This window comes from Cricetulus griseus, chromosome 3, assembly GCF_003668045.3.
Source record: "Cricetulus griseus strain 17A/GY chromosome 3, alternate assembly CriGri-PICRH-1.0, whole genome shotgun sequence".
In the NCBI taxonomy this organism is placed as follows: Eukaryota; Metazoa; Chordata; class Mammalia; order Rodentia; family Cricetidae; genus Cricetulus; species Cricetulus griseus.
In genome coordinates, this window is record NC_048596.1 from 53,655,390 (window position 1) to 53,681,384 (window position 25,995).

The 25,995-nt window shown below is 53.0% G+C and overlaps 1 protein-coding gene across 8 annotated transcripts; it reads left to right on the forward strand.

Annotated features, from left to right (window-relative positions):
- Window positions 1–15: 15 nt before the first annotated feature.
- On the forward strand, window positions 16–25,260 carry Pcnx3 (pecanex 3). Of its 8 annotated transcripts, none has more exons than XM_027408576.2 (36): window positions 16–151; window positions 557–1,792; window positions 2,136–2,323; window positions 2,526–2,625; window positions 2,748–2,787; window positions 2,888–2,983; window positions 3,199–4,326; window positions 4,792–4,915; window positions 4,994–5,172; window positions 5,566–5,656; window positions 6,006–6,141; window positions 7,795–7,955; window positions 9,750–9,903; window positions 10,166–10,198; window positions 10,424–10,595; window positions 10,712–10,822; window positions 11,135–11,226; window positions 11,390–11,499; window positions 11,671–11,776; window positions 11,892–11,984; window positions 12,119–12,269; window positions 14,043–14,187; window positions 14,514–14,691; window positions 15,852–15,960; window positions 16,087–16,216; window positions 16,643–16,701; window positions 16,801–17,016; window positions 17,692–17,945; window positions 21,988–22,218; window positions 22,388–22,491; window positions 22,718–22,865; window positions 22,962–23,192; window positions 23,276–23,550; window positions 24,068–24,201; window positions 24,282–24,580; window positions 24,655–25,260. In XM_027408576.2, the coding sequence occupies exons 2-36, from the start codon at window positions 1,640–1,642 to the stop codon at window positions 24,847–24,849; spliced, it is 6,126 nt and encodes a 2,041-aa protein (XP_027264377.1). In that variant the 5' UTR covers window positions 16–151; window positions 557–1,639; the 3' UTR covers window positions 24,850–25,260. The 8 variants fall into 8 exon arrangements, with proteins under 8 accessions (XP_027264377.1, XP_035297918.1, XP_027264380.1 ...); XM_035442027.1 differs by having other exon boundaries at window positions 7,813–7,955; XM_027408579.2 differs by having other exon boundaries at window positions 7,834–7,955.
- The last annotated feature ends 735 nt before the right edge of the window (window positions 25,261–25,995 follow it).

A 25,995-nucleotide genomic window follows, 5' to 3' on the forward strand; every position in this document is an offset into this window, starting at 1 on the left:
GGCAGAGGTGGAGGGTGGAGTTTCACTTTTTTCCGCTCTTCTCCCTCCTGCAGGAAACTGCATCAGATGACGCGGGCGGGTTGCACCGCTCCCCGCCCGGAGGCTCCCGGCGGCTGGGACCGGGAGTTCCCGGGGAGATTGGCCAAGAGAGGTAAAAGGCGGGCGAGCCAGGCAGTCCCGAGCGCCCCCCTCACACACCCACACACCATCGCAACTCTCCGAAGGAAAGCCTTCGGTTAGGTCCTCCGTCGCTCAGGGTCGAAGTGGATCTCTGCAGAGGCAGACAGTTCTTGTGTCTGAGTTCTCCTCAGCAAAATCGCACTTTCGATCGCCCCCAAATCCGATCTGGTCTTGGTTATGAAGTTGCAGAACCCTGTAAACTTTGTTCTTTTTACATATTAAGTAACAAGATACCCTGCTTCGCGGTGCTAAAGAGGATGGGGATAGGGAGGACTAGAACTTCAGAACTAGCTACACCTCAAGCTCTTGGACCATTTAAAATTCTCTTCCTTCCACCTGAGAAACAATTCGCTTTTGTGTGTTCTTTCCCCAATAGGCAGAAACTTGAAACTGTTGTCCAGAATTCTGCCTGGGACTGGATTCAGAGTAGAAGGGCCTTCAACATCTTCCTTGGTTAAACTCCCTTGCATTGTGTCTGTCACTTTAAGAAAAACTATGCCATCCTGTTCGACTACTCAGGCCTGCACTGGAGGAATCCCTCTCTGCTCCGGCTGGGCACTGACCCGGAAGTAGAGGGGACTCAAGACCTGCGACGACCGCGATTAGGGTCCGGCACCAGCGGGGCGGCCCAAGTCGGGGGCGTGACCCGGTAACGCAAACTGGAAGTAGCCGTGAGGGGTCCCAGCCTCCGGCTTTTCCCCGCCTCCTGAAACGCATTAGAGAAGCTTTACGCCAGTAATCACGCAGTTACCCAATGGCGAGGCACCAGGACGTGCGCACGCGCCAGGTCTCTTGCCATTTTTGGGCTCTCTCGGTGTAGACTGCGTGCACGCCTAAGACGCCTCTGCAGCCGGTCACTTCTCTGCGCGTGCGCACTCTTGCCGCCAGGTTTTCCTTTTCCGGGTCCCAACTGGTTCTAACGGGCGCATGCGCCAATGCAGGCTGGCAGCTTGCGGCTCCTTCTTCCGGCCTCCCCTCTGCGCCGGCACCGGTAGAAGCGGGGCGAACGCAGAGCCCCAAGAGAGTGACCTGCGACCCCGGAAGTGGACCTTAGGGTTCCAAGGCATTCCCGGGTTCGGAGCCGAGGGAGCTATCACCAGCACTCGGAGAGCACCCACTCCACGCCCACCTCTGGATGCCGCCGACGGGTGCCCAGCCCGTGCCCTGCGTCTGCCTTCAAGCTCGGCCCCTCACCACAGTTCTGCGCCCCCAAAGGGGGCCCAGGCCCCGCCTCTGATGCAGTCCAACCCGGGTGTCCCGGCCTGATCCGGCTGACTGCCTGGGCCGGCCCCGCCCCCTGCCCGTGCCCTCGTCTCGCTAATTCCCTCCCCCGCTGGGGGAGGCCATGGCGTGAGCTCTCGGTCAGACCCCGGGACCCTCGGGCGCCAGGCGGGGCATGGGCCGGGGGCCGCCCCCATGAGGGTCCCGGGAGGAGGGCGTGCGCAGCAGCGGCTGGGCCATGGGGTCTCAGGTGTTGCAGATCCTGCGCCAGGGGGTGTGGGCCTCGCTCACTGGAGGTTGGTTCTTCGATCCGCATCAGAGCACCTTCTCCAACTGCTTCCACCTCTATGTCTGGATCTTCTTGCTCATCTTTCCCTTCTTGCTGTACATGGTAAGACCCTGCCACCACCTGTAACTACTGGGAGAGGGACGGCGGCCTGGCAGGGGTGGGCACCACAAGTTGAACGCTGGGGTGGTAAAGACTAGTCACTGTAGGGTTTGGGTGTGTATAGAGGAAGACCAAGACTTTCCTACATGGGGTTATCTTGAGTGCCTCATTTAATCTGTTTCTCCGGTTAAGCAGAAAACTGCTAACAGGGTCCTTGTACTGTTGCATTGAAGGGGTGATGAAGTTTTGTGTAGTGGATAATCCTAGTCATGACAGTGGTTTTAGATACACCCTCAAGGGAGCAGGGCTTCTGTAGGAAGGGACCTAACTTAACTCTCACCTCCAGGTCCTGCCTCCCAGCTTGATGGTGGCTGGAGTGTACTGCCTAGTGGTAGCTGTCATCTTTGCTACCATCAAGACTGTGAACTATCGCCTGCATGCCATGTTCGACCAAGGCGAGATTGTGGAGAAACGCAACTCTACCATGGGGGAGCAGGAAGAAGAGGCTGCCCAGGGGGACAGCAGTCTTCCCAGGTGGGTAGGGCATGGGCTACCTCAGTGATTGTTGTTTCTTGTTGTCTGTGTCTTGGAAGTTAGAGAGGGCTGAGGGACCGAATTGCATGCAGTCTTAGAGCTGCAAAAGAGAGCCTTGAGGATGAAGGAGTGTTAAGGATGGTAAGAAATAGTAAAGAGAGATTAGCTGAGAACTTCTGCTCAACTGTTCTCTCTGTTGCAGGGACCCTGGTGTGGAGATGACCGTGTTCCGGAAAGTGAGTTCCACACCCCCTGTACGCTGCAGTTCCCAGCATTCTGTGTTTGGCTTCAACCAGGTTTCGGTAAGCAGGAAGCTTTGGACTTCTCTCACTGCTGTCCTGGGAGCCAGTCCCTGTTGCAGGCCTGTTTAAGACTGCTTCTTGCTTTTGTTTGTTCATTTGTGCTCTCTCCTCTGTCTTATCAGGAACTGCTGCCCCGGATGGAGGATCCTGGGCCCCTCAGAGGTAGGTGGCTGATGTTCTGGGCTGAATCATGGTGGTATGGAACAGGGTGACATAAGAGGACCTCGGGGTCCTGGTGACAACTCTGGTGCTATGGTTATAGACATCAAGGAGCTGGTACGGGAGCAGGGCAGCAACAATGTGATTGTGACCTCTGCCGATCGAGAGATGCTAAAGCTCAGCTCTCAGGAGAAACTGAGTGAGTGGGCATGATAGGGAGGGGTCTGGCAGGAATACCACGTGTCTTGTGCTTGTATCATCCAAACTTTGGCCAAATTGTACTCCTGGATGGGATTCCCTTGGTCTTCCTCTCCTAGCCATATCCTTGGGGAAATAGAGGTTGTGAAATCCCTTTAACCACCAGTTGCTTTTGCCACACACCCTTCTCTCATGCATCTTCCTTTCTTCTAACAGTTGGAGATCTTCCCCAGACACCCCCAGGGGTTGTCCCAGACCCCTCTCTCCCCAGTACGGACTCTTCCGAGCGTTCTCCTCTGGCTGGAGATGGTGTTCCTTGGGGTGGGAGTAGTGTGGCTGACACTCCCATGAGCCCCTTACTGAAGGGGAGCCTCAGCCAGGAGCTAAGCAAGAGTTTCCTGACCCTGACCCGGCCTGACCGGGCCTTGGTGAGGACCAGCAGTCGACGGGAACAATGTCGAGGAACTGGAGGCTACCAGCCCCTGGACCGGAGGGGCTCAGGTGACCCCACTCCCCAGAAAGCTGGCTCTTCAGATTCCTGCTTCAGTGGCACAGACAGGGAGACTCTGAGCAGCTTTAAGAGTGAGAAAACCAACTCTACACACCTGGACAGCCCCCCTGGTGGGCATGCCCCTGAGGGCAGCGACACAGACCCTCCTTCAGAGGCAGAGCTGCCTGCCTCCCCAGACGCTGGGGTTCCTTCAGATGATACACTTCGTTCCTTTGACACAGTCATTGGAGCAGGGACGCCACCAGGCCAAGCTGAACCTCTCCTGGTTGTGCGGCCCAAGGACTTGGCCCTGCTTCGGCCTAACAAACGGCGGCCCCCCATGCGAGGACATTCCCCACCTGGTCATGCCCCAAGACGGCCCTTGCTTGACGGTTCAGGCTTTTTTGAAGATGAAGACACCAGCGAAGGTAGTGAGCTGAGTCCAGCATCCAGTCTCCGGTCTCAGCGTCGCTACAGTACTGACAGCTCCTCATCTACTTCTTGCTACTCCCCTGAGAGCTCCCGGGGTGCAGCAGGGGGTCCTCGGAAGCGGAGGGCCCCTCATGGGGCTGAAGAAGGAGCTGCTGTGCCCCCTAAGCGACCATATGGGACCCAGCGGACACCCAGTGCTGCTAGTGCCAAAACTCATGCCCGTGTGCTAAGCATGGATGGGGCAGGGGGTGATGTCTTAAGGGCTCCCCTGGCTGGCTCCAAGGCTGAGCTGGAGGCCCAGCCAGGAGTGGAGCTGGCTGCTGGTGAGCCTGCTGTGTTGCCTGCTGAAGCCCGCAGGGGACCTGCTGCCAACCAGCCTGGCTGGAGGGGGGAGCTGCAGGAGGAAGGTGCTGTGGGGGGAGGTGAGTGTTGGCCCCAGGAGTAAGGTTGAGGGAGGGGACCTGGGGGGAGTTGAGTTTGGGTAAAGGGCAGGCTGCAGCAGACCTGGTCAGCATCAGCTTAGCCTCTGTGTCAGGAGGCAGATGATATGGATGTTGTGGTTAAGAATGGTAGTCATACTTCTTGGGTCAGCAGAGTCCAACTGCCTGGCTCCAGGTCCTGTGGTGAGCACCTGAGTGTCTGCTCCCTGAGGACATCATCTGCCACACTTATCCATCTGCCCATCAGTGGGGCAGGGCCGGTCATTGTCATCCTATTTCCAGATGAGAAAACAAAGGCACAAATGGCTATCTATGTATATTTCAGGAGCCCTGGTGGGGCTCCTGAAACCAAGTGTCACTGTGCTAGGTCTAAACTTTAGCTCCATCCTGTCCTCATCCCATCCTATCCAAGCCTGTCACTTATGCTTGGGGCTTCTTTCTGGGCAGCACCTGAGGACACAGGTCAGCGAGAATGCACAAGCAATGTGAGGCGGGCTCAGGCTATCCGGAGACGACACAATGCAGGCAGCAACCCTACCCCTCCAGCCTCTGTCATGGGCTCACCACCCAGGTGAGCATCTGCCCCGGCTGCAGGGCAGAGGGGCCAGCTGGCTCTTCCTAGTGCTAACTTAGGGTCTATGCTGTCCAGCAGCCTGCAGGAGGCTCAGCGGGGCCGGACTGCTTCCCATTCCCGGGCGCTGACTCTGCCCTCCGCTCTGCACTTTGCCTCTTCCCTTCTGCTCACCCGAGCTGGCCCCAACGTACATGAAGCCAGCAATTTTGATGACACCTCCGAGGGTGCTGTGCACTATTTCTACGACGAGAGTGGTGAGCCCTTCCCAAGCCAGCCTAGCACGTCCTCTATGCTTCCCACAACATCTGTAGCTACCCACCTACCAGCAGCACCATTGGTCGATGAGTTCTCCCTTGGCTCTGTGGCAAGTCATCCTTGCAGCATCTCTGCGGTGTGGGTGTCATCATCCCTGCCCTGCTGATGAGGAAGCCAAGGCACACCTGAAGCCACAGGCTGAGCTAGTGGTAGAACAGAGCCATAGCCAAGGCAGGCTGACCACAGGGCCCAGGCTTTTGATCTTTAGGCCCCTTCCTATCTAAGTTGGCCCCCAGGGCTGGATTGTAACAGCAAGGGACATACCACAGGGCTCCTCCTCTCTTGTCCCAGTTAGATCAGTTCTTGACAGTATTGCTCTACCTCTGTCCCAGGTGTGCGGCGGTCATACACCTTTGGCCTAGCTGGAGGTGGCTACGAGAACCCTGTGGGGCAGCCTGGGGAGCAGGCAGCCAATGGAGCCTGGTGAGTCTCCAGGCTGGGCTTCCTATGGGCTTGGTAGGTTGCATTTCTGGGGAGCACCTGACCTGGTGTTGTTTGCTGTGGTGGGGCAGCACCAGGCTGGGAGGGGAAGATGACGGGGAGGATGGGCGTGCAGTCATGCCAGGGTTGCATGTCTAGGAAGCATAGTGTCCTGAGGAGGAGGGCATGGCCTGCAAAAGAGACTCCTGCTATCTACCTTCTTCTGACTCTAGTTCTTGACCCTTGGACATCCCACTCATGGGCAGGCATCCCTAACTGCCTAGCGTTGGCTCCTATTTCCCAAGATCAGGGTTTGTCCATGGCCTTCACCCTCATGCTGCTGTGCCCACAGGGACCGTCACTCCCACTCCTCCAGCTTCCACTCAGCTGATGTGCCTGAAGCCACAGGAGGCCTGAACCTGTTGCAGCCCAGGCCGGTGGTTCTTCAGGGTATGCAGGTGCGAAGGGTGCCCCTGGAGATCCCAGAGGTGAGGAGCAGCTTTGAAAGGGTTGTGTGAAGGGAGGGGACAAGGTGCACATAAGCAGATGACTCAGGCTGACCTGAGTAGATGGCCTGCCTGAGCACCCCAGGAGGGATAAATTACCCTCAGGAAGAACGTGGTGTGCCACTGTGTCCCCATCTTTAGTGGCTCCTGAGTTTACTTACTCTGTGAATGTGTCTGATGTGAGTGGGAGCAGCTAGCAGGATAATGAATGTTTCACTTGTACAAGTAGCAGTTCAGTTTGTCCTATGCTTGACAATTTACTGGTGTGATTGTCTTTTTTTTATTTTACTTCTAATAGGTTATCAATTATATAGTCATTCCAGTAGTAACAGAAACACTAAGAATACATACATAAAACGTGATCTCAGCTATTGTTCCAGCTGCTCCAGAGACTGAGCCCGGGAATTGAAGGCCATCCCTGACAACACAGTGGGATCCTTCGTCTATTAAAATACATCTGGACTCAGACCTCAAAACAAAAACACCATCTAAACATGTTCTCAGAGCTCAGAGAATTGTCCTAAAAGGACTAACTCAAAATATCTAACACTTAAGATCACAGATGGCCCTTGAGCACTGCTAGAATCCTCCATGTGTCAGTTTGTGTGTATGTGTTTATGTGATCGTGGGGAGTGAATGTTGGGCAAACTTTCTATCACCAGGCTATTTTCCCAGCCCCCCCCCTTTTTTTGTTTTTTAATCTTGAGACAGGGTCTCACTAAGCTGATTAGGCTGGCCTTAACCTCACTCTGTAGCACAAATAGTACTTGAATTTGGGATCCTCCTGCCTCAGCCTCCAAGTAACTTGGATTATAGTTCATTGCCGCCAGGTCTGGCTACCTTTTCTTGACTCACCAACAGCATCATCTTTGCTGTCCCTGTAGTTGTCATTTATGGGGCAGAAGTGTGCATCTTTGGGCTTTCCATTGTATCCTGCAGATGTTGTGTGTGTGCCCCCTCTAATTATCTCTCTCTCTGCGTGTGTGTGTGTGTGTGTGTGTGTGTGTGTGTGTGTGTGTGTGCGCGCGCGTGCGCGTGCACGTGTGTGTGCATACAGGCATATCACAGTGTATATGTGGAGTAGGTCAGTTTTCTCTTTCCACCATGGAGTTCAGGAATTGAACTCCGGCTATCAGGCTTGTGGGACAAGTGCTTTTACCCTCTGAGCCATCTCAACAGCCCATAAACATTTGTTGAATGAAGGGTACACCTAGCATGAAGAAGCTAAGTACTTTTCTCCATGGTGGGATACACAGCTCCAGCCTGTTCTCAGAATCAGGTGTTCTGTGCTCCTGAATGGGGTTGTCACAGTGACAACGGTGGCTCTATGTTGAAGGAGGTATTTGTGCTAGGTCCTGAAGCACAAAGTAGACTTAAGATTCTGTCTGAGATTTGCTGACTCTGGCACCTGGAAGCCTGTAGCAACAATTCAGCTGTGTCCTAGGAACCTAGAGCTAGGAGCAAGCCTTCTGATTGAGAGTCAGAGCAGGCCACAGGGCCACTAGCCACAGGGTCACTAGCCAGTGGGACCTTGGTGTGCTGAAGTACATGCTCAGTCATCTTACCAGTGTGTTGGGGGCGGGTGATAGATTGTGGGGGTGGCGGGGCTGATGGCTGCGGCTGTGGGGACTGCAGTTTGACCTGCTGGACCAGGACTCCCTGCACGAATCCCAGGAGCAGACACTGATGGAGGAGGCACCGCCCCGGGCCCAGCACAGCTATAAATACTGGTTTCTTCCTGGCCGTTGGACCTCTGTTCGCTATGAGCGTCTGGCCCTGCTGGCTCTGTTGGACCGGTGAGTACCTGCAATTATTTATTATCCTCAGAAAGTGCTAGGACTCTGGTCTTCCAGATGCTGAACCATAAAGATGGGCAAGCTGTCAGAGGTTCTGAATGGCTCAACTGCTTGAGGCTGCACTGGATTTTTGTTGGTGTTGGTGTTTGAGAAAGGAGCTCATAAATCGGGCTAGGTAGCTGAGGCTAGCCTGGAACTCCAGGTCACCTTGTTTCCATCTACCATGTGCTGAGGTTACAGGTGTGACTACTGTACCTGGCTGGGTTTCTGTTTTTAAGACAAGGTCTTGTTTGTAGCCTAAACTGGCCTGAAATTCACTCTGTAATCCAGGTTGGTCTAGACCTCCAGTGATCCTTCTGCCTCAGCCTGGAAAGTTTTAGAACTATAGTTCCAAACCACCACTGCTGGCTGCAATGGGTTTCTTTCTTTTTCTTTTTCTTTTTCTTCTTTTTTTCAAGATTTATTTGTTTATCATGTATACAGTGCATGCCAGAAGAGGGCACCAGATCTCATTATAGATGGTGTGAGCCACCATGTGGTTGCGGGGAATTGAACTCAGGACCTCTGAAAGAACAGCCAGTACTCTTAACCCCTGAGCCATCTCTCCAGCCTGACAATGAGTTCTTTTCTTTTCTTTTTTTTTTTTTTTTTTGGTTTTTCAAGACAGGGTTTCTCTGTGTAGCCTGTCCTGGCACCAGGCTGGCCTTGAACTCACAGATCCACCTGCCTCTGCCTCCCAAGTGCTGGGATTAAAGGCGTGCGCCACCAATGCCCGGCGACAATTTTTTTTTTTAAGGATTTTATTTATTTATTATGTATACAACATTCTGCTTCCATGTATATCTGCACACCAGAAGAGGGTACCAGATCTCATAACAGATGGTTGTGAGCCACCATGTGGGTGCTGAGAATTGAACTCAGGACCTCTGGAAGAGCAGCCGGTGCTCTTAACCTCTGAGCCATCTCTCCAGCCCCCGACAATGGGTTTCTTTAGGCTCCTCTGGAGTACAAAGGGATTGAGGTACAGGGTTACCTTTCTCTCGAAGTCTTTCTCAAAATTAATGATTCCTTACTGCTCTCCCTTTTCAGGATCAGTTTTTTTCTTTTCTTCTATTCTATTTGCTTGAGTGCTGTAACTTTAGTAGTTCATAAACTTGGTTATCTCAAAACCTTTCCTGGAGGATGGAGAGATGGCTTCGTGGTTAAGAGCACTGACTGTTCTTCCACTGGTTCTGAGTTCAATTCCCAGCAACCACATGGTGGCTCACAACCATCTGAAATGGGATCTAATGCCCTCTTCTGACCTGCAGGTATACAGGCAGAACACTCATGCATAAAATATAAGTAAATTTTTTAAAGTTAAAAACTGTTAAAAAAAAAAAAAAAAAACTTTCCCATTTTCAGAGGGAAAACTAAGGCCAGAAAGTCAGATAAAGAAGTCAGATGACCTTTGTTTGCCATCAAAAAGAGTTGGGCCTAGATCCCACAGCCTGGCTTCCTGTCTGTCACCCTTGTGTCACTCCTGTCACTGGCACAGGTAGGGTATCGCCCATGTGCACATCATGGCACTCCTGTGTGTACACAGTAACTCATGTCAGCAGGAGTAGGAAATGGGCATGACCAGTGTCCCAGCAAGATGGTTTTTCAGAGCAAATACAACCTGTTCTCTTCCTTGTTAGGTCAGAAGTTTGGATTTTCAAAGGCCCAGGAGTGGATCTTTAGGACAGAGTCCTGTCCCCCCAACTCTTAGAAACTGGAGTGGAAAGCTGGGCCCTGACTCACATGTCTTTGTAGGACGAGGGGGATAATGGAGAACATTTTCGGCGTTGGACTGAGCAGCCTGGTTGCCTTCCTGGGATACCTGTTGCTGCTCAAGGGTTTCTTCACTGACATCTGGGTCTTTCAGTTCTGTCTGGTCATCGCCTCCTGTCAGTACTCCCTGCTCAAGGTCAGGCCTGGCTCCCTGAATCCAGAACTTTCCTGAGCCATCCCTTTCCCTTGTCCCAGGTCTGAGAGGAAGTATAGATAATCTGATTAAGGTCCCCCGTAGCCAGCTACCCACCTGACAAGTACAGACACTAAGACTTAGGAAAGCATAGGGTCTGCCTTGGTCGCTTACTACTGCCCAGGGTGGAGCTGGCGGGTCTCGGTGCTTTTCATTCTTCTGTGGGCACTAGTTCTTATTGCCAACATAGCCCTGTCTCTTCCAGAGTGTGCAGCCTGATGCAGCATCTCCCATGCATGTGAGTACCTGTGGGGCAGTGCTCTGGCCAGGAGGCCCTCTGAGGGTCTGAGACCAGATACAAGACCATGGTGGGAGAGGGCCAGAGTCCCCTGACCACCTGCTTTGCTCCCATCTTCCCCAGTTTTCCAGCTTGGATGTGGCTAAATCTGGGGAGTGTTGAATATTCATAGGCCAGCAGGGTGGTCAGTGGGAATGCCCAGTTCCTCACTGGCCCACTCCCTAGGGCCACAACTGGGTGATTGCATACAGCCGGCCCGTCTACTTCTGCATCTGCTGTCTCCTCATCTGGCTGTTGGATGCCCTGGGCACAGCTCAGCCCTTCCCACCAGTCTCTCTCTACGGCCTCACACTCTTCTCTGCCTCTTTCTTCTTCTGTGCCCGAGACGTGGCCACTGGTGAGGCAGGGCAGGGCAGGGCAGGGCAGGGCAGGGTTGACCCAGGGAGTAAGTCTGGTGGGTGGGCCAAGGGAGGCTGGCAGGCTGACGGGGCCTTCTCTCCCTCTTCTCAACAGTGTTCACCTTGTGCTTCCCGTTCGTCTTCCTCCTGGGCCTCCTGCCCCAGGTCAATACCTGCCTCATGTACCTCCTGGAGCAGATAGATATGCACGGCTTTGGAGGCACAGGTATTGTGCCCACAGGTGGCCTAGGTGGCAGGGGACAGTAGTGTCTATCCACAGATTGGTCTACAGCTCTAATTCCTACAGAGCCTCCCTTGCATCTATAGTCTGGCTGCAATGGCCCTGCCCTGCCCTTCCTTTTTTTTCTCTCCTCCTCTTTCTTCTCCCTTCCCCAAGCAAGTGATTTCAGCCCAGAACACTAGGAGGAGGGTGGTATCTTGGGAGTTTTATGGGAATTGAGGAGTGGTGGTGGGACAGGGTGAGTTGGAGATGCCTGTAAGTCAGAGCCGGGCTTTACCTACTTCTCCCTGCTCACAGCTGCCACCAGCCCACTCACTGCAGTCTTCAGCCTTACTCGAAGCCTGCTGGCTGCTGCCCTGCTTTACGGCTTCTGCCTTGGAGCCATTAAGGTAGTGGTGACCTACAGCACCTGGGCTTGCTGAGCCCTATGGGGTTGTTGGGACAGGGCTGGCTGTGAATTGGGTTCAGCAGTGGCTTCTCACATGGGACATCCAGGGTATCTCCCAACACTCATATTCACCACCCCTGACCAGCATGGGTTCTCTCCTTTAGACGCCTTGGCCGGAGCAGCACGTCCCTGTCCTCTTCTCAGTCTTCTGTGGCCTCCTGGTGGCGTTGTCCTACCATCTGAGCCGGCAGAGCAGTGACCCCACTGTGCTCTGGTGGGTGCTGCATGTGCCTATCTATCTGCATACATGTGTACTCTTAAGTGTGTGTGTGTGAATGTGCATGCCTGGAACTTGGGCGGTCAGTACATGTGCCTGAGACTGACAGAATCTGTGTAAGGAAGCACAGTTGTGCTTGCCTTGGTCTCTGACTCTTCTTCCTTCCAGGTCTCTAGTCCGGAGTAAGCTCTTCCCTGAACTAGAGGAGCGGAGCCTAGAGACAGCCCGGGTGGAGCCCCCAGACCCACTACCAGAAAAGATGCGCCAGTCAGTGGTGAGGGCTGGGAACTGATGAGGGTGCAGAGTGTGGGATTCTGGCAGGTCTGGGCCTGGATGGGACATGTGACCCCATGCAGCAGGCAGTCAAGCTGTTTCTTTTGGCTCCGCAGCGTGAGGTCCTGCACTCTGACCTGGTGATGTGTGTGGTGATCGCCGTGCTCACCTTTGCCATCAGTGCCAGCACCGTCTTCATTGCCCTGAAGGTTTGTGTGGTAAAAGTCATCCCCCACTTGGTTCTGGTAAGAGTCTGCTGGTCCTGAGGGCCCTCTGGAGCCTGCAGCCAGCCTGTGGGCTGAGCCTCAGACTGAATTGAGCTTCTGGCCTCTCCCTCCTGCAGTCGGTGCTGGGCTTTGTGTTGTATGCACTGGCAGGAGCTGTGGGCTTCTTCACACACTATCTGCTGCCACAGCTCCGCAAACAGCTGCCCTGGTTCTGCCTCTCCCAGCCTGTGCTGAAGCCACTGGAATACAGCCAGTATGAAGTGAGAGGTGAGTGCTGCCTGCTCCTCCTTCCCCATTGCCTGGGCTGGGCAGAGTCAGGTTGGAGAAGAGCATCCTAATGGGAAGCGTGGTCCTCTTGGCTGAGGGTGTCAGCAGAGGGCACCTGCTGCCATACTGCTCTCTGCCTACTCCTTTCACTGTCCTGGTGCAGTTTCTGCTATACTCTTAACCTGTCTACTGCCCTTGCCCTGCTTTCCTGCTGTCTCTAATGGAAGAGCAATTTTAACACTTTCAAAAGGGATTTCATATCCTGAATTGCCACCTGTAGGTGCTTGCTGCTGGCAGTATTAAAAAAATATTTCAGAATATATTTTAAAATATTCTACATGGCACACACCTTTAATTCCAATGCTCTGGAGGCAGAGGCAGTTGGATCTCTGTGAGTTTGAGGCCAGTCTAGTCTACAGAGTGAGTTCCAGGCCAATTGGGGTTCATAGTGAGTCTGTCTCAGAATAAGCAAAAAACTCTAACTGCTATTTACATGTCTTGGTTGGTGGGACTGGAGAGATGGCTCAGCAGTTAGAGTACTGGCTGGTTTTTCAGAGGCCCTTGGTTCAATTCCTAGCACCCGGGTGTTGGGCTTCCAATCTGCTGTTAATCCAGTTTCAGGTCATCAGACCTCTTCTGGCCTCCAAAGGCACTGCACACACATGGTGCATAGATAGTCATGCAGGCAAAACACCCACACACATTTTTTTTATTTTACAGACTTCTTTTGTTTTGTTTTGTTTTGTTTTGTTTTTTGAGACAGGGTTTCTCTGTATTGCTTTGGAGGCTGTCCTGGAGCTCGCTCTGTAGACCTGGCTGGCCTCGAACTCACAGAGATCCACCTGCCTCTGCCTCCTGAGTGCTGGAATTAAAGATGTGAGCCACCAACGCCCAGCCATACATATTTTTTAAAAGAGATTCTTGATTGGAGATACAAAGATCACATTACTTATGGTTTGTCTTTATTAGTAGAATTGAAGTGTGTGTGTGTGTGTGTGTGTGTGTGTGTGTGTGTGCTCGCACACACTGCACACATCTGGAGGTCAGAGAACAATCTGTAGGGGTTTGTTCTCTTTTTCCACCATGTACTCCTAGGACTTGAACTTATCAGGTTCAGGGGCTAACTATTTTGCCACCCCCTTTTTTCCTTTTTAAAGAGTTTTAAAAATATTTCTTTAATTTTTTGAGATTGTATCATTTCCACTCTTCCCTCTCCTTCCAGTCCTTCCCCTGTGCCCATTCTCTTGCTCTCAAATTCATGGCCCCTTTTTCTTTCATTGTTGTTACATATACAGTATACAGCCTAGTTAGTCCATATAATGTTATTTGTATGTAGCCCTTGTTTTTCTCAAACAGTGGGAAATTTTGCTCCCCATGTCTTCCTCTCATTAGCTTAAATCGAGAAAGCTTGCCCCTCAGAAGGGCCTGCCCCTTGGGGTCATCCTGACCCCCTCCCCCTCAGCATATTCTACATGACTTTTTTTTTCTTGGTCAGGTTTATTTCTACAGACAGCAAAAACAGAGCAACCCCGCCCCCAAGCCTCTGACATACTAAGTGGCTTGTGGAACCCTGCCCTGCTGGGCTCTTCACCCTCATTCGGGACTGTCAGCAGTACTCCCTCCTCACTAACAAAAGTCTCCAGGAGCCCAGAACAGCACAGCTGGTCCCCTGCCTTCCCTGTGCTTTCTGGCGGTGGATAGTCCTCTGGGCTCTAGACCATGGGTTGCATGGAGGGCCAAGTGGCAGCCAGCAACCCTGCCTTTCCGTTGCAGGTGCCGCCCAGGTGATGTGGTTTGAGAAGCTCTATGCTGGCCTGCAGTGTGTTGAGAAGTACCTCATCTACCCTGCTGTGGTTCTCAACGCTCTCACAGTGGATGCCCACACAGTTGTCAGCCATCCAGACAAATTCTGCCTCTAGTGAGGACCACTCACTCCCCTCTCTGCCATTCTCTGTCTACATCCTCATTGATTCCCACTGAAGAATGGGTAGTACCCAAGACTGGCAGCAAGGCAAAGTAGGATCCCAGCTCTTTATGAGCTATCATTTGAAGCAAATTTGTCCCCCATCACCTCATTCAGAGGTACTGAACCTAACAATCACTGGCACAGAAAAAAAGGGAGGGGGCTAGTCTACTGGACAGCAGGTGTCTAGGGTTGCATTCAGACCTACTGGTGAGAGTTGTGTGTCTGTGCCCACTCCTCCCTGAGGCCCTGCCATGTCTGAATGCCTGCCCCACCCACAGCTGCCGGGCATTGCTGATGACTGTGGCTGGGCTGAAGCTGCTCCGTTCAGCCTTCTGTTGCCCACCCCAGCAGTACCTGACCTTGGCCTTCACTGTCCTGCTCTTCCACTTTGACTACCCTCGGCTCTCGCAGGGCTTTCTGCTCGACTACTTCCTCATGTCCCTGCTCTGCAGCAAGGTAAGCTGGTGGCTTGGCTTTGACTTGGACTCCAGGCTGACTGACATATAGAGCGGAACTGTTCTGTTCCTGGGGGGTGAAGGTGGGGTGGGGGGTGACCTGGATCTGGATCTGCAGACCTGCTTCAATTTTGGGCCTTTGCAGTGGCCTGAGGAAGGGATTCCTCCACCTCTCCCTGCAGAGAGCAGGTTGAGACTTGAGGGGGAATTTGCATCAGGCCCTCCTGGGAATTGATAGCCAATCTGGCCTCACAACCAGCTTCCTCAGGCTCAGTGATGTCAAGACCTGACCTTGTCTCCTAGATGCTGTAAAGCCTGTGAGCTCTACTAGCCCCCATCAGAGCCCAGTTCAGAGCTGAGAGTATATATCTTAGAGCCTGGGTGTATAGCTATTCTCTTGGGCTGTGGGATTCCCCACTCAGGCTTGGGGTCACATTGATCAAAGGACCGTTCCCCACATCATCCTGAAGGCCTACCATCTGCCATGGTTCTGGGGCTCACAATTGGCCCCTGATTATTTTTTCATATTTGATTTTTGTTTGCTGGCAAGCTTCCATACTATGTCCCCTGCCACTTTTATTCATTTACTTAGTTGCTTGAATTGAATCCAGAGCTTTGGTTGTGCTAGGCACATGTTCTACTACTGAACTCTTCCATCAGCCCTCCTTTGACTTCTTGAGACAGTCTTACTAAGTTACATAGGCTCACCTGAACTCTCTCTACAGCCCAGGCTTCCTGGAAACTTGTGATCCTCTTAAATATATGGAATTATTAGGAACCTGGCCTACCAGGCTTACCTTAGACCCTTCTGAGGGTAGAGTCTAGGGTTATTTCTTGAAATTATCATTAGTAATTGAGCAATATGACCTAAGAAAGTCATTTATCTTCTCTACCTTTATCTGAACTGGACCTTCCCCATCTGTGAACCAGGGAAAACAACAGGAAGCTCCCACTGCCATCACGGGAATTAACTAGCTTATGTTCTGTAGAGCCAGTTGGAAGTTCCCATGGCTTCAGGTGTTACAAACCAAGTCCAGAAAGAAGGGGCTGGGAGTGGTCTTGAAGTTCATCCCATGGGGCTGGTGTCCGGGGGCTTGGCAGATCTCACCACCATGTGTGACTCTGTGTGTGATTTATCATTTCTGCCTTGATGACCTGCAGCTGTGGGACCTGCTGTACAAGCTGCGTTTTGTGCTGACCTACATTGCGCCCTGGCAGATCACCTGGGGCTCAGCCTTCCATGCCTTTGCCCAGCCCTTCGCTGTACCACGTATCCAGCTTCTAGCTGTCCCTTTGTGGGTGGGATGTGTGTGGAAAGCAGCAGCCTTGGGTTGCAGAGGGAGGCGAGGGAGGCAGAAGGTCCCATGTGCCTGTCATCTCCTTGACTTGTGCCCAGACTCGGCCATGCTGTTCCTCCAGGCCCTGCTCTCAGGGCTCTTCTCCACACCACTCAATCCCCTGCTGGGCAGTGCTGTCTTCATCATGTCCTACGCAAGGCCCCTCAAGTTCTGGGAGAGGGACTACAAGTAAGTCTCATGAGAGATAGGATTTGGTGGCCAGCAAGGAGATGAGGCCTCATAGTCCTAGCCAGAAAGCACCCAGAAGGTGGCTGTGATACCCACAGCAAAAGTGTGAGTGTTTTACCTCAGTGGGGACACTGGAGGTACTGAGTCTGGTAAAGGCCAAACATGTACCAGGCCAAAGCATCAGTGCAGGATGCCTGGCCTTAGAACCCACTCTCCTCCAGGTCTCTCCCTCCTTGTGGTCCTGTGTGAGTGCCTTTATGTCTGTGAGACTTAGCCTCCTTATCTGACAGCTGCAGTGGGCAGTTACAGGTGGCATCTGCTCCTAGCTCGGGGATTGTGGGTTTAGAGAGGACCAGGGTGGAACCTGGGCAGAGGAAGTGGGTGGGCTACCTGGCCCTGGCTGATACATTGTTGCTCTCTGAACAGCACTAAACGTGTGGATCATTCCAACACCCGCCTAGTAACACAGCTAGACCGCAACCCAGGTGGGTAGCCACTTACCCCAGAGCTTGCAAGCAGAGTGTCCACTGGAAAGTGCCCTCTACTGGATACCTTTGCCTGTTTCTGTTTGTTTTGGGTCCTAGGCGCTGATGACAACAACCTCAACTCCATCTTCTATGAGCACTTGACACGCTCACTGCAGCACACCCTATGTGGGGATCTGGTGCTGGGCCGCTGGGGCAACTATGGCCCTGGTGACTGCTTCGTCCTGGCCTCTGACTACCTCAATGCGCTGGTGCACCTCATTGAGGTTGGGAATGGCCTCGTCACCTTCCAGCTGCGTGGCCTTGAGTTCAGGGGTAAGCCAGGGAGCTGAAGGGGTATGTGGGGGGGAGCAGAGGGGCCTGCACTGGGACACAACATTTAGTATTGTGTTGAGTTAGATTCTAGTCAAGCTCTCAGGCTGCTGGGTAATCTCAGGAAAGGTTCTCTTCCTCCCTGAGCCTGGGTTTTCTAGCCTGGCCACTCACTTTCCAGTGATAACCCCCCATAGGCACATACCACCTTTGACCTTATAGGGAGTCCAAGGATTACTGCTGAAAGCTGAGGCCCTGAGCCCCGATGCCAGCTTCCGACCTGCTCTGGGTCTTAACTGGGCCCCGACAAACACCATGCCAGCATCATGGATAGCTGGTTCCTTGCTCTCAGGAGCTCATATGTGTTATATGCCAGCTTGAGACAAGTCCCTTAGGGGCAGGAAGAGAGGCTCCAAGTACAGCATGAGCACCATAACCTTGAGAAAGTCACTTTATAGATTTTGGTCTTTGCCTCATGAAATGGGGGAACGGAACCTGTTTCTCTCTGTCAGTGGAAATTGTGAGGAAAAAGGGTCTCTCTTTGTTAATCCATTTTTATTCAGTAACCTTTACTCAATGTCTTAACTAGAGTAGAAGCTGAGTAACAGTGGGTTTAGTGCCGTGTTGGGCCAGTAGGGATTATCCTAGTGGCTCTGACTGGGCAACCCTGCCCCACAGGCACTTATTGCCAGCAGCGTGAGGTGGAGGCCATCACGGAAGGTGTGGAGGAAGATGAAGGCTGCTGCTGTTGTGAGCCTGGCCACCTGCCACGAGTCCTGTCCTTCAATGCTGCTTTTGGGCAGCGCTGGCTGGCCTGGGAGGTGACAGCCAGCAAGTATGTGCTGGAAGGCTATAGTATTAGTGACAACAACGCTGCCTCCATGCTGCAGGTGTTTGACCTCCGCAAGATCCTCATCACTTACTATGTCAAGGTACGGTGTGTGGGTGCTGGCTGGGGAGTGACTCCAGAGTATGTTCACTTACTGTAAGCATGCTGAGTGCTATCTGCCGTTTGGAATGTTGGGAGCCTGTTTTGATCAAGAAGCATAGGACTCAATTTAAGTGTTCTTGCAGTGCTACCATCAGACAACAGGCCACAGAGGCATTGGTGACCAGGTGCCCAGAGTAGGAGCTCCCCAGTGCCCCTTCCAGAAGGCCTGTTTCAGGCCCTGAGTGTAGAGGGTGGGTGGGCAGCACAGCCATGGATCCCATCCCAGGCTGGTAGGTCCAGCTGGAGCAGTTGGCTGAGGTATGTCTTTGGGACCACCAGCCCAGGGCTAGGAGTGTAGTGGAAAACACGCCTAGTATGCCTGATATCTTAGATTCAACTTATAGTACCAAAACAAAAACAGAGTAAAACCTGCCAGCCCACCCAGCTTAACAGTGACAGTGGCCACTGAGGTAAGCACAGGAGCCAAGCAGTGCTTCATATTGAAGATGGGCTCTGTGCTAGGCACTTTGCCTGAGCTATATAGATTGCCACACAAATCTGGAGAAGCCTGCTGTGTCCCTTCTTAGAAGGTGGCTTCTGCTGTAATTTAAGCATTTTGGTAGGTGGAGGCAAGAAGATTAGGGATGCAAGACCAGTTTGGACTATGTGAAAGACGCATTCAAAAAAACAAAAAACAAACAAAACAGTGGGGCTTGTTAGATGCTTGCCATGCAAGTACGAGAACCTGAATTCAAATCCTGTGAAAGCTGGACATAGTGGCGTGACCTATAATCCCAGAGCTGAGGAGGCAGATACAGAAGGATCTCTGGGGCTTACTGGCCAATTAGTTTAGCCAGATTGGTAAGCTCCAAGTTCAGTGAGACACCATGACTCAAATAAGGTACGGAGCAATTGAGGAAGATGGTTGGTGTCCATTTCTGGTCTCAACATACACACGCAGACACTAATGGTTTGCAGATGTGAAGTGATGGGTTGGGGCTTTGGCATTGGAATGTGACAGAGCCACGTTCTAGACTCAGGCTTGGCATCTCAGTCACTAGGTTTGCTGCCTTGGCCTGAGGGTCTTGAGACCTGTGCAGTGCTGAGACAGTGAGGTACACGAGCTCTGGGCAGGAAATTGTAGGGATTTCAGGCAACCTAGAATATTGCCTCCTTTGTCCTAGCTCAGTATACCCCTTGAGAAGCAGGGACTTGTAAACTTGTGGGATAAAAAGAGCAATAAGGTCTTGTGACACTCAGAAGAGGAGCACCATGGAAGTGTCTTAGTTACTGTTCTATTGCTGTGAAGAGACGCCATGACAAAGGCAACTGATAAAAATGTTTCATTGGGGGCCTGCTTAGAGCTTCAGTGCCAGAGTCCACATCATCGCAGGGAGCAAGGTAGTAGGCAGCCTTGCAATAGCTGAGGGTGAATGTCTTAGCTACATGACTGGGCTTTTGAAACTTCAAAGTCTACCCCCTGTGGCATACCTCCTCCAACAAGACCACACCTCCTCATCCTACCTAGACAGTCCACCAACTGAGAACCACACATTGAAATATATGAACTTCTGCGGGCCATTCTCATTCCAACCACTACAGAGTGTGATGGGTTGGGGTCACAGTCCAGATCCGACATGCTCTTAAGACCTGCCTTGAAACTGCGGTGACCTGCTGGGGCTAGGTGATCTTTCCTCACTGAGGTTCCTTTTAAGACAGACTCATTCAGCCCATCTGTCCCTATGGCCCAGGCCCTGTGGACATTTTTCAGTGTCATGTGTTGGAAAAACCAAGAAACCATACTTACTGCTGTTCTGTCCTACCAATCACTTCTACAGAAGAGTTTGTAAGGCTATGCCCACTCTCCACTTTTACTAAGAAGCAGGCCAGGAGTAACTCAGAAGTTCATTTCTAACCTCAGATCACTCAGTTGTCATGGCCCCGTCCATCTTGCTGGCCCATCTAAAGAGGAGTGCTTTTGTCAGGTCACCCTGTAGCTGCCTGTGAGTCATATCAGAACTATATGTACACTAGACTGCTGTGCACCAGGTACTTGGGCTGGCAGGCTGAAATGTGCTTGACCTTGTCAGCTTTACTATCCCCTGAAGATGCCAGTTTGCTTTAGCCTGGGCACCTGAGAAGCTGGGTAGAAGCAGTTTGGAGATGTGATAGAGTCATGTGGGAGTCAGGCTTGTAAGGACAAGGCGGGGCTCAGGTAGCAGCTGTGCCTGGAACCCAGGCCATGGCAGTGCTTGGACCTTCTAGATGGGCCAGACCAGACTCGGCCTTTCCTGTGCGGCTTTGGCCATGCTAAGATATTTCTGCCCACATCTTGCCCTTACCATGGGCATCACTTAATTGTGGGTAACAAATAAAATACAGTCTCTGGGCACAGATAGAGCCACCAGCTCCCAGCCACCTGCAGCCACACCTCATACTCAAGGTCTTAATTTTTGCGTGTTGTGTTGTGTTCTTTAGAGAACCTTGGGAGAGGTGGCAACTGTGTGACAGCCCTGTCACGGCTGCAGAATCAGCTTTCAGACCTCATGTTGGCAGTGAGCCACGTGCAGGAAGGCACCATGGTCCTCAGGCCTATGCACAGTTGGTGAAATGTACCCAAGCAGCATTGTAGGTACAGCCAACTACAGAGAATGTTCTAGACAGGAGCTCTTACTAAACAGTCTTGGATTTTGGTGTCATCTTGAGAATCACTCAGAAGGCATGTCATAGAACCCCAATGAAAGTGTTAAAAATTAACTGCATGCCAGGCCAGCTCCTCCCTGACCCAGAAGCAATGCTTTTAGGGTTTTCTCAGAGGCTATGGTGGTACCTGGACTTTAGCAATGCTCTCTAGGCAGGAGTGTCCATCTGGAGACCAAAACTCATTCATTCAACTCTTGTTCCTGCCTTGTAGTAAGATAAAAGTCAGCAGCCAGCCCTCACCAGACTTCTTTCTCATCAGCTTGTGCCACGACCACATCTATGTGGAACTGATGGACACACCACCCCCAACCCTGTGCTGCTATGAGGTCACCAGCTCTGTGTGCTTTACCTGGGGAGCTGTTGGAGCTTTAGTTCTTCCTAGCTTGTACCCTGAGCCTTCTGATGTCTCACCATAGTTACCCTACTGGGTTCCCGATTGCCTGAGCACTCTGTCCATGGCCAGCTGCACCCCCTTCTCAGCCTGGGCTTTAGTGAGCCTTGGGAGAGGTTCCCTACCACTTACCCAGGCAGAAGGCCAGCCCCATCAGCTTCACCTCAGGGTGGGCCATGGCATTCCCATAACCTTGCTATTTGCTAGCTGTCCCAGCATTACCAGCTCCCCAAAGCTGCTCTCCACTTGCCCAGCCAACAAGGCGTCTTAAGAATAGCAAACACGCAGGGCAGTGGTGGTGCACACCTTTAATCTCAGCACTCAGGAGGCAGAGGCAGGCGGATCTCTGTGAGTTCATGACCAGCCTGGTCTATAAGAGCTAGTTCCAGGACAGGCTCCAAAGATACACAGGGAAACCCTGTCTTGAAAAAAGAATAGCAAACACTCTGAACATTGATACAAAGTGTGTGCCTCTGGCTTTTTCAGAGAAGAACTTATGTCTGTCATAGTAATTTGCCTAAAGGAACTTGTGACCTAGGTTATATAAGCTCCCTGGGCTGTAGGCAACACACTATCACAGCCTCTGAGATCTATATGTTGCACAGTGTTCACATTCCAGCTTAGTTTGCCCTATTACATACCATTGGGCAAAACTGTCATCTGTGTGAGCATCCATTCCCCTTACTGATGGGCTAGGTTCTAGGGATGACAAGAAGAGGACAGCAAGCAGATCTGCTGCCAAGTGCGGTACCACTCTGTAAGTGGTACTCCTGCTTGTTCTTACTCTGTCCCAGGAGAGGAGTCTCTTGCCTACTTAGCTTCAGAGAGCTGGGCTGAGCTGCAGAAGCTGCATCATAGAAAACATTGCAGCTCAGGCTGGAGTGCTTTCTCCCCATTGCAGGGGTTTGGGGGTAGAGTTGCACCCCTGACACCTGCCCTCCTCTCCCAGAGCATCATCTACTATGTGAGCCGCTCTCCAAAGCTGGAGACCTGGCTGAACCATGAGGGCATCACGGCTGCCCTACGGCCTGTGCGAGCCCTTGGCTATGCCGATTCAGACCCTACCTTCTCACTGAGTGTTGATGAAGACTATGACCTTCGCCTGTCTGGCCTCTCGCTGCCATCCTTCTGTGCTGTTCACCTTGAATGGATCCAGTACTGTGCCTCTCGGCGCAGCCAGGTCAGCCTACCATTCCCTTGGATCTGCCCCTCCCACAGACTCTTAAGGACCTGGACTTCCTGGTCACTCCCTTCATACCTGGTGACACTCACAGTCTGGACTCCAGCCCCAACCCCAAGTTCTGAGTCCCACTCTGAGCTGTGCTCAGACTGGGGTCTTTGTGCCATAGCCCGTGGACCAGGATTGGAATTCACCATTGGTCACACTATGCTTTGGCCTGTGCGTGTTGGGTCGCCGGGCACTGGGGACAGCCTCACACAGCATGTCTGCCAGGTGAGTGCCCACATCCAGCTGGGCCTGCTGCTCTCCCTTCTGCCCTTACCTGAGAGCTCCACATTTACTCCTCTTGGGACACTGTTGTCTCACTTGGACAAGATTCTTACCAGTCCTGGCCTTGCTTGATGTTCATTACTCTGTGAGGGAGAGATTGGCTTCCTTGGCAAGATGGGGAACAGCTCCTCCTGGCTCTCCCTGTTGCTGATGTTTTCCCCCCACTCAGCCTGGAGCCCTTCCTCTATGGCCTGCATGCCCTGTTCAAGGGGGACTTTCGCATCACCTCCCCACGTGATGAGTGGGTCTTTGCTGATATGGACCTGCTTCACCGAGTGGTGGCACCTGGGGTCCGCATGGCCCTCAAGCTTCACCAGGTAGGGAGGAGTGTGCCCAGGCAGGGTGAGCAGGTGGAAGATGAAGCCTTTCCCTAGGCTAGCAGTTCCTGACTCCTGTCCCCTCCTCCCCGCCAGGACCATTTCACATCTCCTGACGAGTATGAGGAACCAGCAGCCCTATACGATGCCATTGCAGCCAATGAGGAGCGGCTGGTCATTTCACATGAGGGCGACCCTGCCTGGCGCAGTGCCATCCTCAGCAACACGCCCTCTCTGCTGGCACTGCGCCATGTCATGGATGATGCTTCTGACGAGTACAAGATCATCATGCTTAACCGGCGACACCTCAGCTTCCGAGTCATTAAGGTGGGGCAGATGGTCTTACCCCACCTTGCAGGCCAGGCCCTTCTTGGTGTCACTGTCCTGACCTTTGGTGTGGCCTTCCACAGGTAAACCGAGAGTGTGTGCGTGGGCTGTGGGCTGGGCAGCAGCAGGAGCTGGTGTTCCTGCGCAACCGCAACCCCGAGCGTGGCAGCATCCAGAATGCCAAGCAGGCACTCCGCAACATGATCAATTCCTCCTGTGACCAGCCACTGGGCTACCCCATCTACGTGTCACCTCTCACCACATCTCTGGCTGGCAGCCACCCCCAGCTGCGGGCGCTGTGGGGTGGTCCTGTCAGCCTGGGTGCCATTGCCCGATGGCTCCTGCGCAGCTGGGAGAGGTGAGCCCTGGCTGCCACCCCAGCCTGGAAGCTTGCTGAGGGCCTGATGCTCTGGGATTCCAGGGTGGCGGGGGCACAGAGAGGAATGAATGAAGCAACTCTCTCCAGGGCCACAGAAATGAAGTTTGGAGTCAGCAAGCTTGGACCTGAGAAATGACCCTTTACTCAGAGACCCCCTTTCCCCTGAAGCTGACTTTAATGTTTAAGCAAAAACTTAAAAATGAGACACCGAAATATAAGATGAGAATCCTGCCTGGTGGTGGTGGCGCATGCCTTTAATCCCAGCACTCAGGAGGCAGAGGCAGAGGGATCTCTGGGTTTGAGGCCAGCCTGGTCTACAGAGTGAGTTCCAGGACAGCCAGAGAGAGCTACACAGAGAAACCCTGCTGAAAAATAAAACAACAGAAAAAAAGATGAAGAATCCTGAGACTCAGATGTTAGATGACTTTTCCTAGGGCTCAGACCTCTGGCCTCAGCCCTGGTCACCCCCTCATACTTCTCCCACTTTTTCACCCAGACTTCACAAGGGCTGTGGCGCTGGCTGCAATAGCGGTGGAAATGTAGATGACTCTGACTGTGGTGGGGCTGGCGGCCTGACCTCCCTGAGCAATAACCCCCCCTTGGCACACCCCACACCTGAAAACACAGCAGGTAAGCAAGCAAAGCTGGGCTGAACCTGTGGATGAGACTGTAGTCCAGCTGATGTCTTTACTCTTATCTGTCTCTAACAGGCAGCAGTGAGCAGCCCCTCCCACCAGGCCCTAGCTGGGGGCCTCGGCCTTCCCTCAGTGGCTCTGGTGATGGGCGGCCCCCTCCTCTACTGCAGTGGCCTCCCCCTCGGCTCCCTGGACCACCCCCTGCCTCACCTGCTCCCACTGAGGGTCCCCGGCCCTCAAGACCGCCTGGCCCTGGTCTCCTCAGTTCTGAGGGGCCCAGTGGGAAGTGGAGTCTGGGGGGTCGGAAGGGACTGGGAGGATCTGATGGGGAGCCAGCCTCAGGGAGCCCCAAAGGCGGCACTCCCAAATCTCAGGTAAGAGGCCTGTGGGAGGATGAGATCCCAGTAGGCTCAGGTCTGCTTGTCTGCTCATGTCTTCCTTTCTTCAGGCTCCTCTAGACCTCAGCCTCAGTCCTGATGTCAGCTCTGAGGCCTCACCTGCCAGAACAACCCAGGACATTCCTTGCTTGGACAGCAGTGCCCCTGAAAGTGGCACACCCACTGACACCCCAGGTGACTGGCCTGTCCCTGTTGAGGAACGAGAGAGCCCAGCTGCCCAGCCCTTGCTGGAGCATCAGTATTGAGCAGCCTGGCCGCTACTGGATCTCATCCCAGGACTCAGTAACTTGGACTCTGCTGGACCACAGAATGGACTGGCTTTGGCATTTGCACCCTGGTCTCTGGCTACTTGAGGCAGCGTCAGAACTGAGAAACCAGACTCTCCCTGATCCACAGCTGCCCTAAATTGAGGCAGCAGCCTCCTAGCCAGACCCTAAGAGCCAAACCCGTGGGCTGGTCCCTCTTGGAGCCCATGGCCAGGACTGACTCTGCCCCTGGGCCTGCACTGCCTACCAGGCTGGTCTCTTTAGCCTGGGCCTGGGGCCGGGGCCTGACATGCGGCAAGGGTGGTTTCGTTCGTTCTTTTTGTCATTTCTTTTTTTTTTCCCCCTCTGTGCTTCAGAGACACCAAATTAATAACACTATTTTTGATTTTGGTTGGCAGTTTCTTTTATGTGGGTCTAGGTGGGATTGCTCCAGGTGCTTAAGTAGGGAGAGCAAACACAGAAGAGGGTGAAGGATGTGGGGTCAGACCAAAGTCGGGGTCAGGTAGAGTGGACTGCCTTCCTCACCAGCCTGCCCGCCCTCTCGTCTCCTCTGTGTGTGGACAGGCTCCCAGCCTCAGTGACCGTGACTACACTCTTATTCTGAACCTCAGCTCTTCCAAGCTTAAAGAGGATAGAAAGGCATAGAAAGGGTTCTTTTAGTTTTGATGTAGGGTCTCACTGTGTACTCCCTATGTAGACTACACTGGCCTCGAACTTAGATCCACCTGCCTCTGCCTCCAAAGTGCTGGGATTAATGGTGTCCACCACTACACCTGTGTACATAAGAAGTTTTAAGAATAAATGACAGCCTTTGTAGGACTTAGACCCAGCCCTTAAAGGGTGAAATAGTTTCTGGGCCTGAACACCTGCTGTCTGCTGCTGGGCCGCAGCTGGACACTAGATGGCCTCTAGCACTCCGATTGGTCTGGAAAGCGGCTACATTTGTTCCCATTTCTTGGTGAGGACGCAGACTGGGCTCTGACTGGAGAGTTAGATGGGAGGCTGGAGGCTAGGACAGCGCTCTGAGCTTCAGACTGTCTAGGGCCGCCTAGGGCCCAGCCGGAGGTCCCCACCCACTGAGCTTCCCGCCTTAGACAACTCCCGGGTAGCCCCGCCCTCTCCCCC

What these genes read in the sequence shown, in the direction of transcription:
- Pcnx3 (XM_027408576.2), top strand. Translation starts at nt 1,640, where the DNA reads ATGGGGTCTCAGGTGTTGCAGATCCTGCGCCAGGGGGTGTGGGCCTCG. An exon ending in GCGTGGCCTTGAGTTCAGGG is followed by an intron (nt 17,017 to 17,691) that starts GTAAGCCAGGGA and finishes CCTGCCCCACAG; the next exon opens with GCACTTATTGCCAGCAGCGT. An exon ending in CTCCTGCGCAGCTGGGAGAG is followed by an intron (nt 23,551 to 24,067) that starts GTGAGCCCTGGC and finishes TTTTTCACCCAG; the next exon opens with ACTTCACAAGGGCTGTGGCG.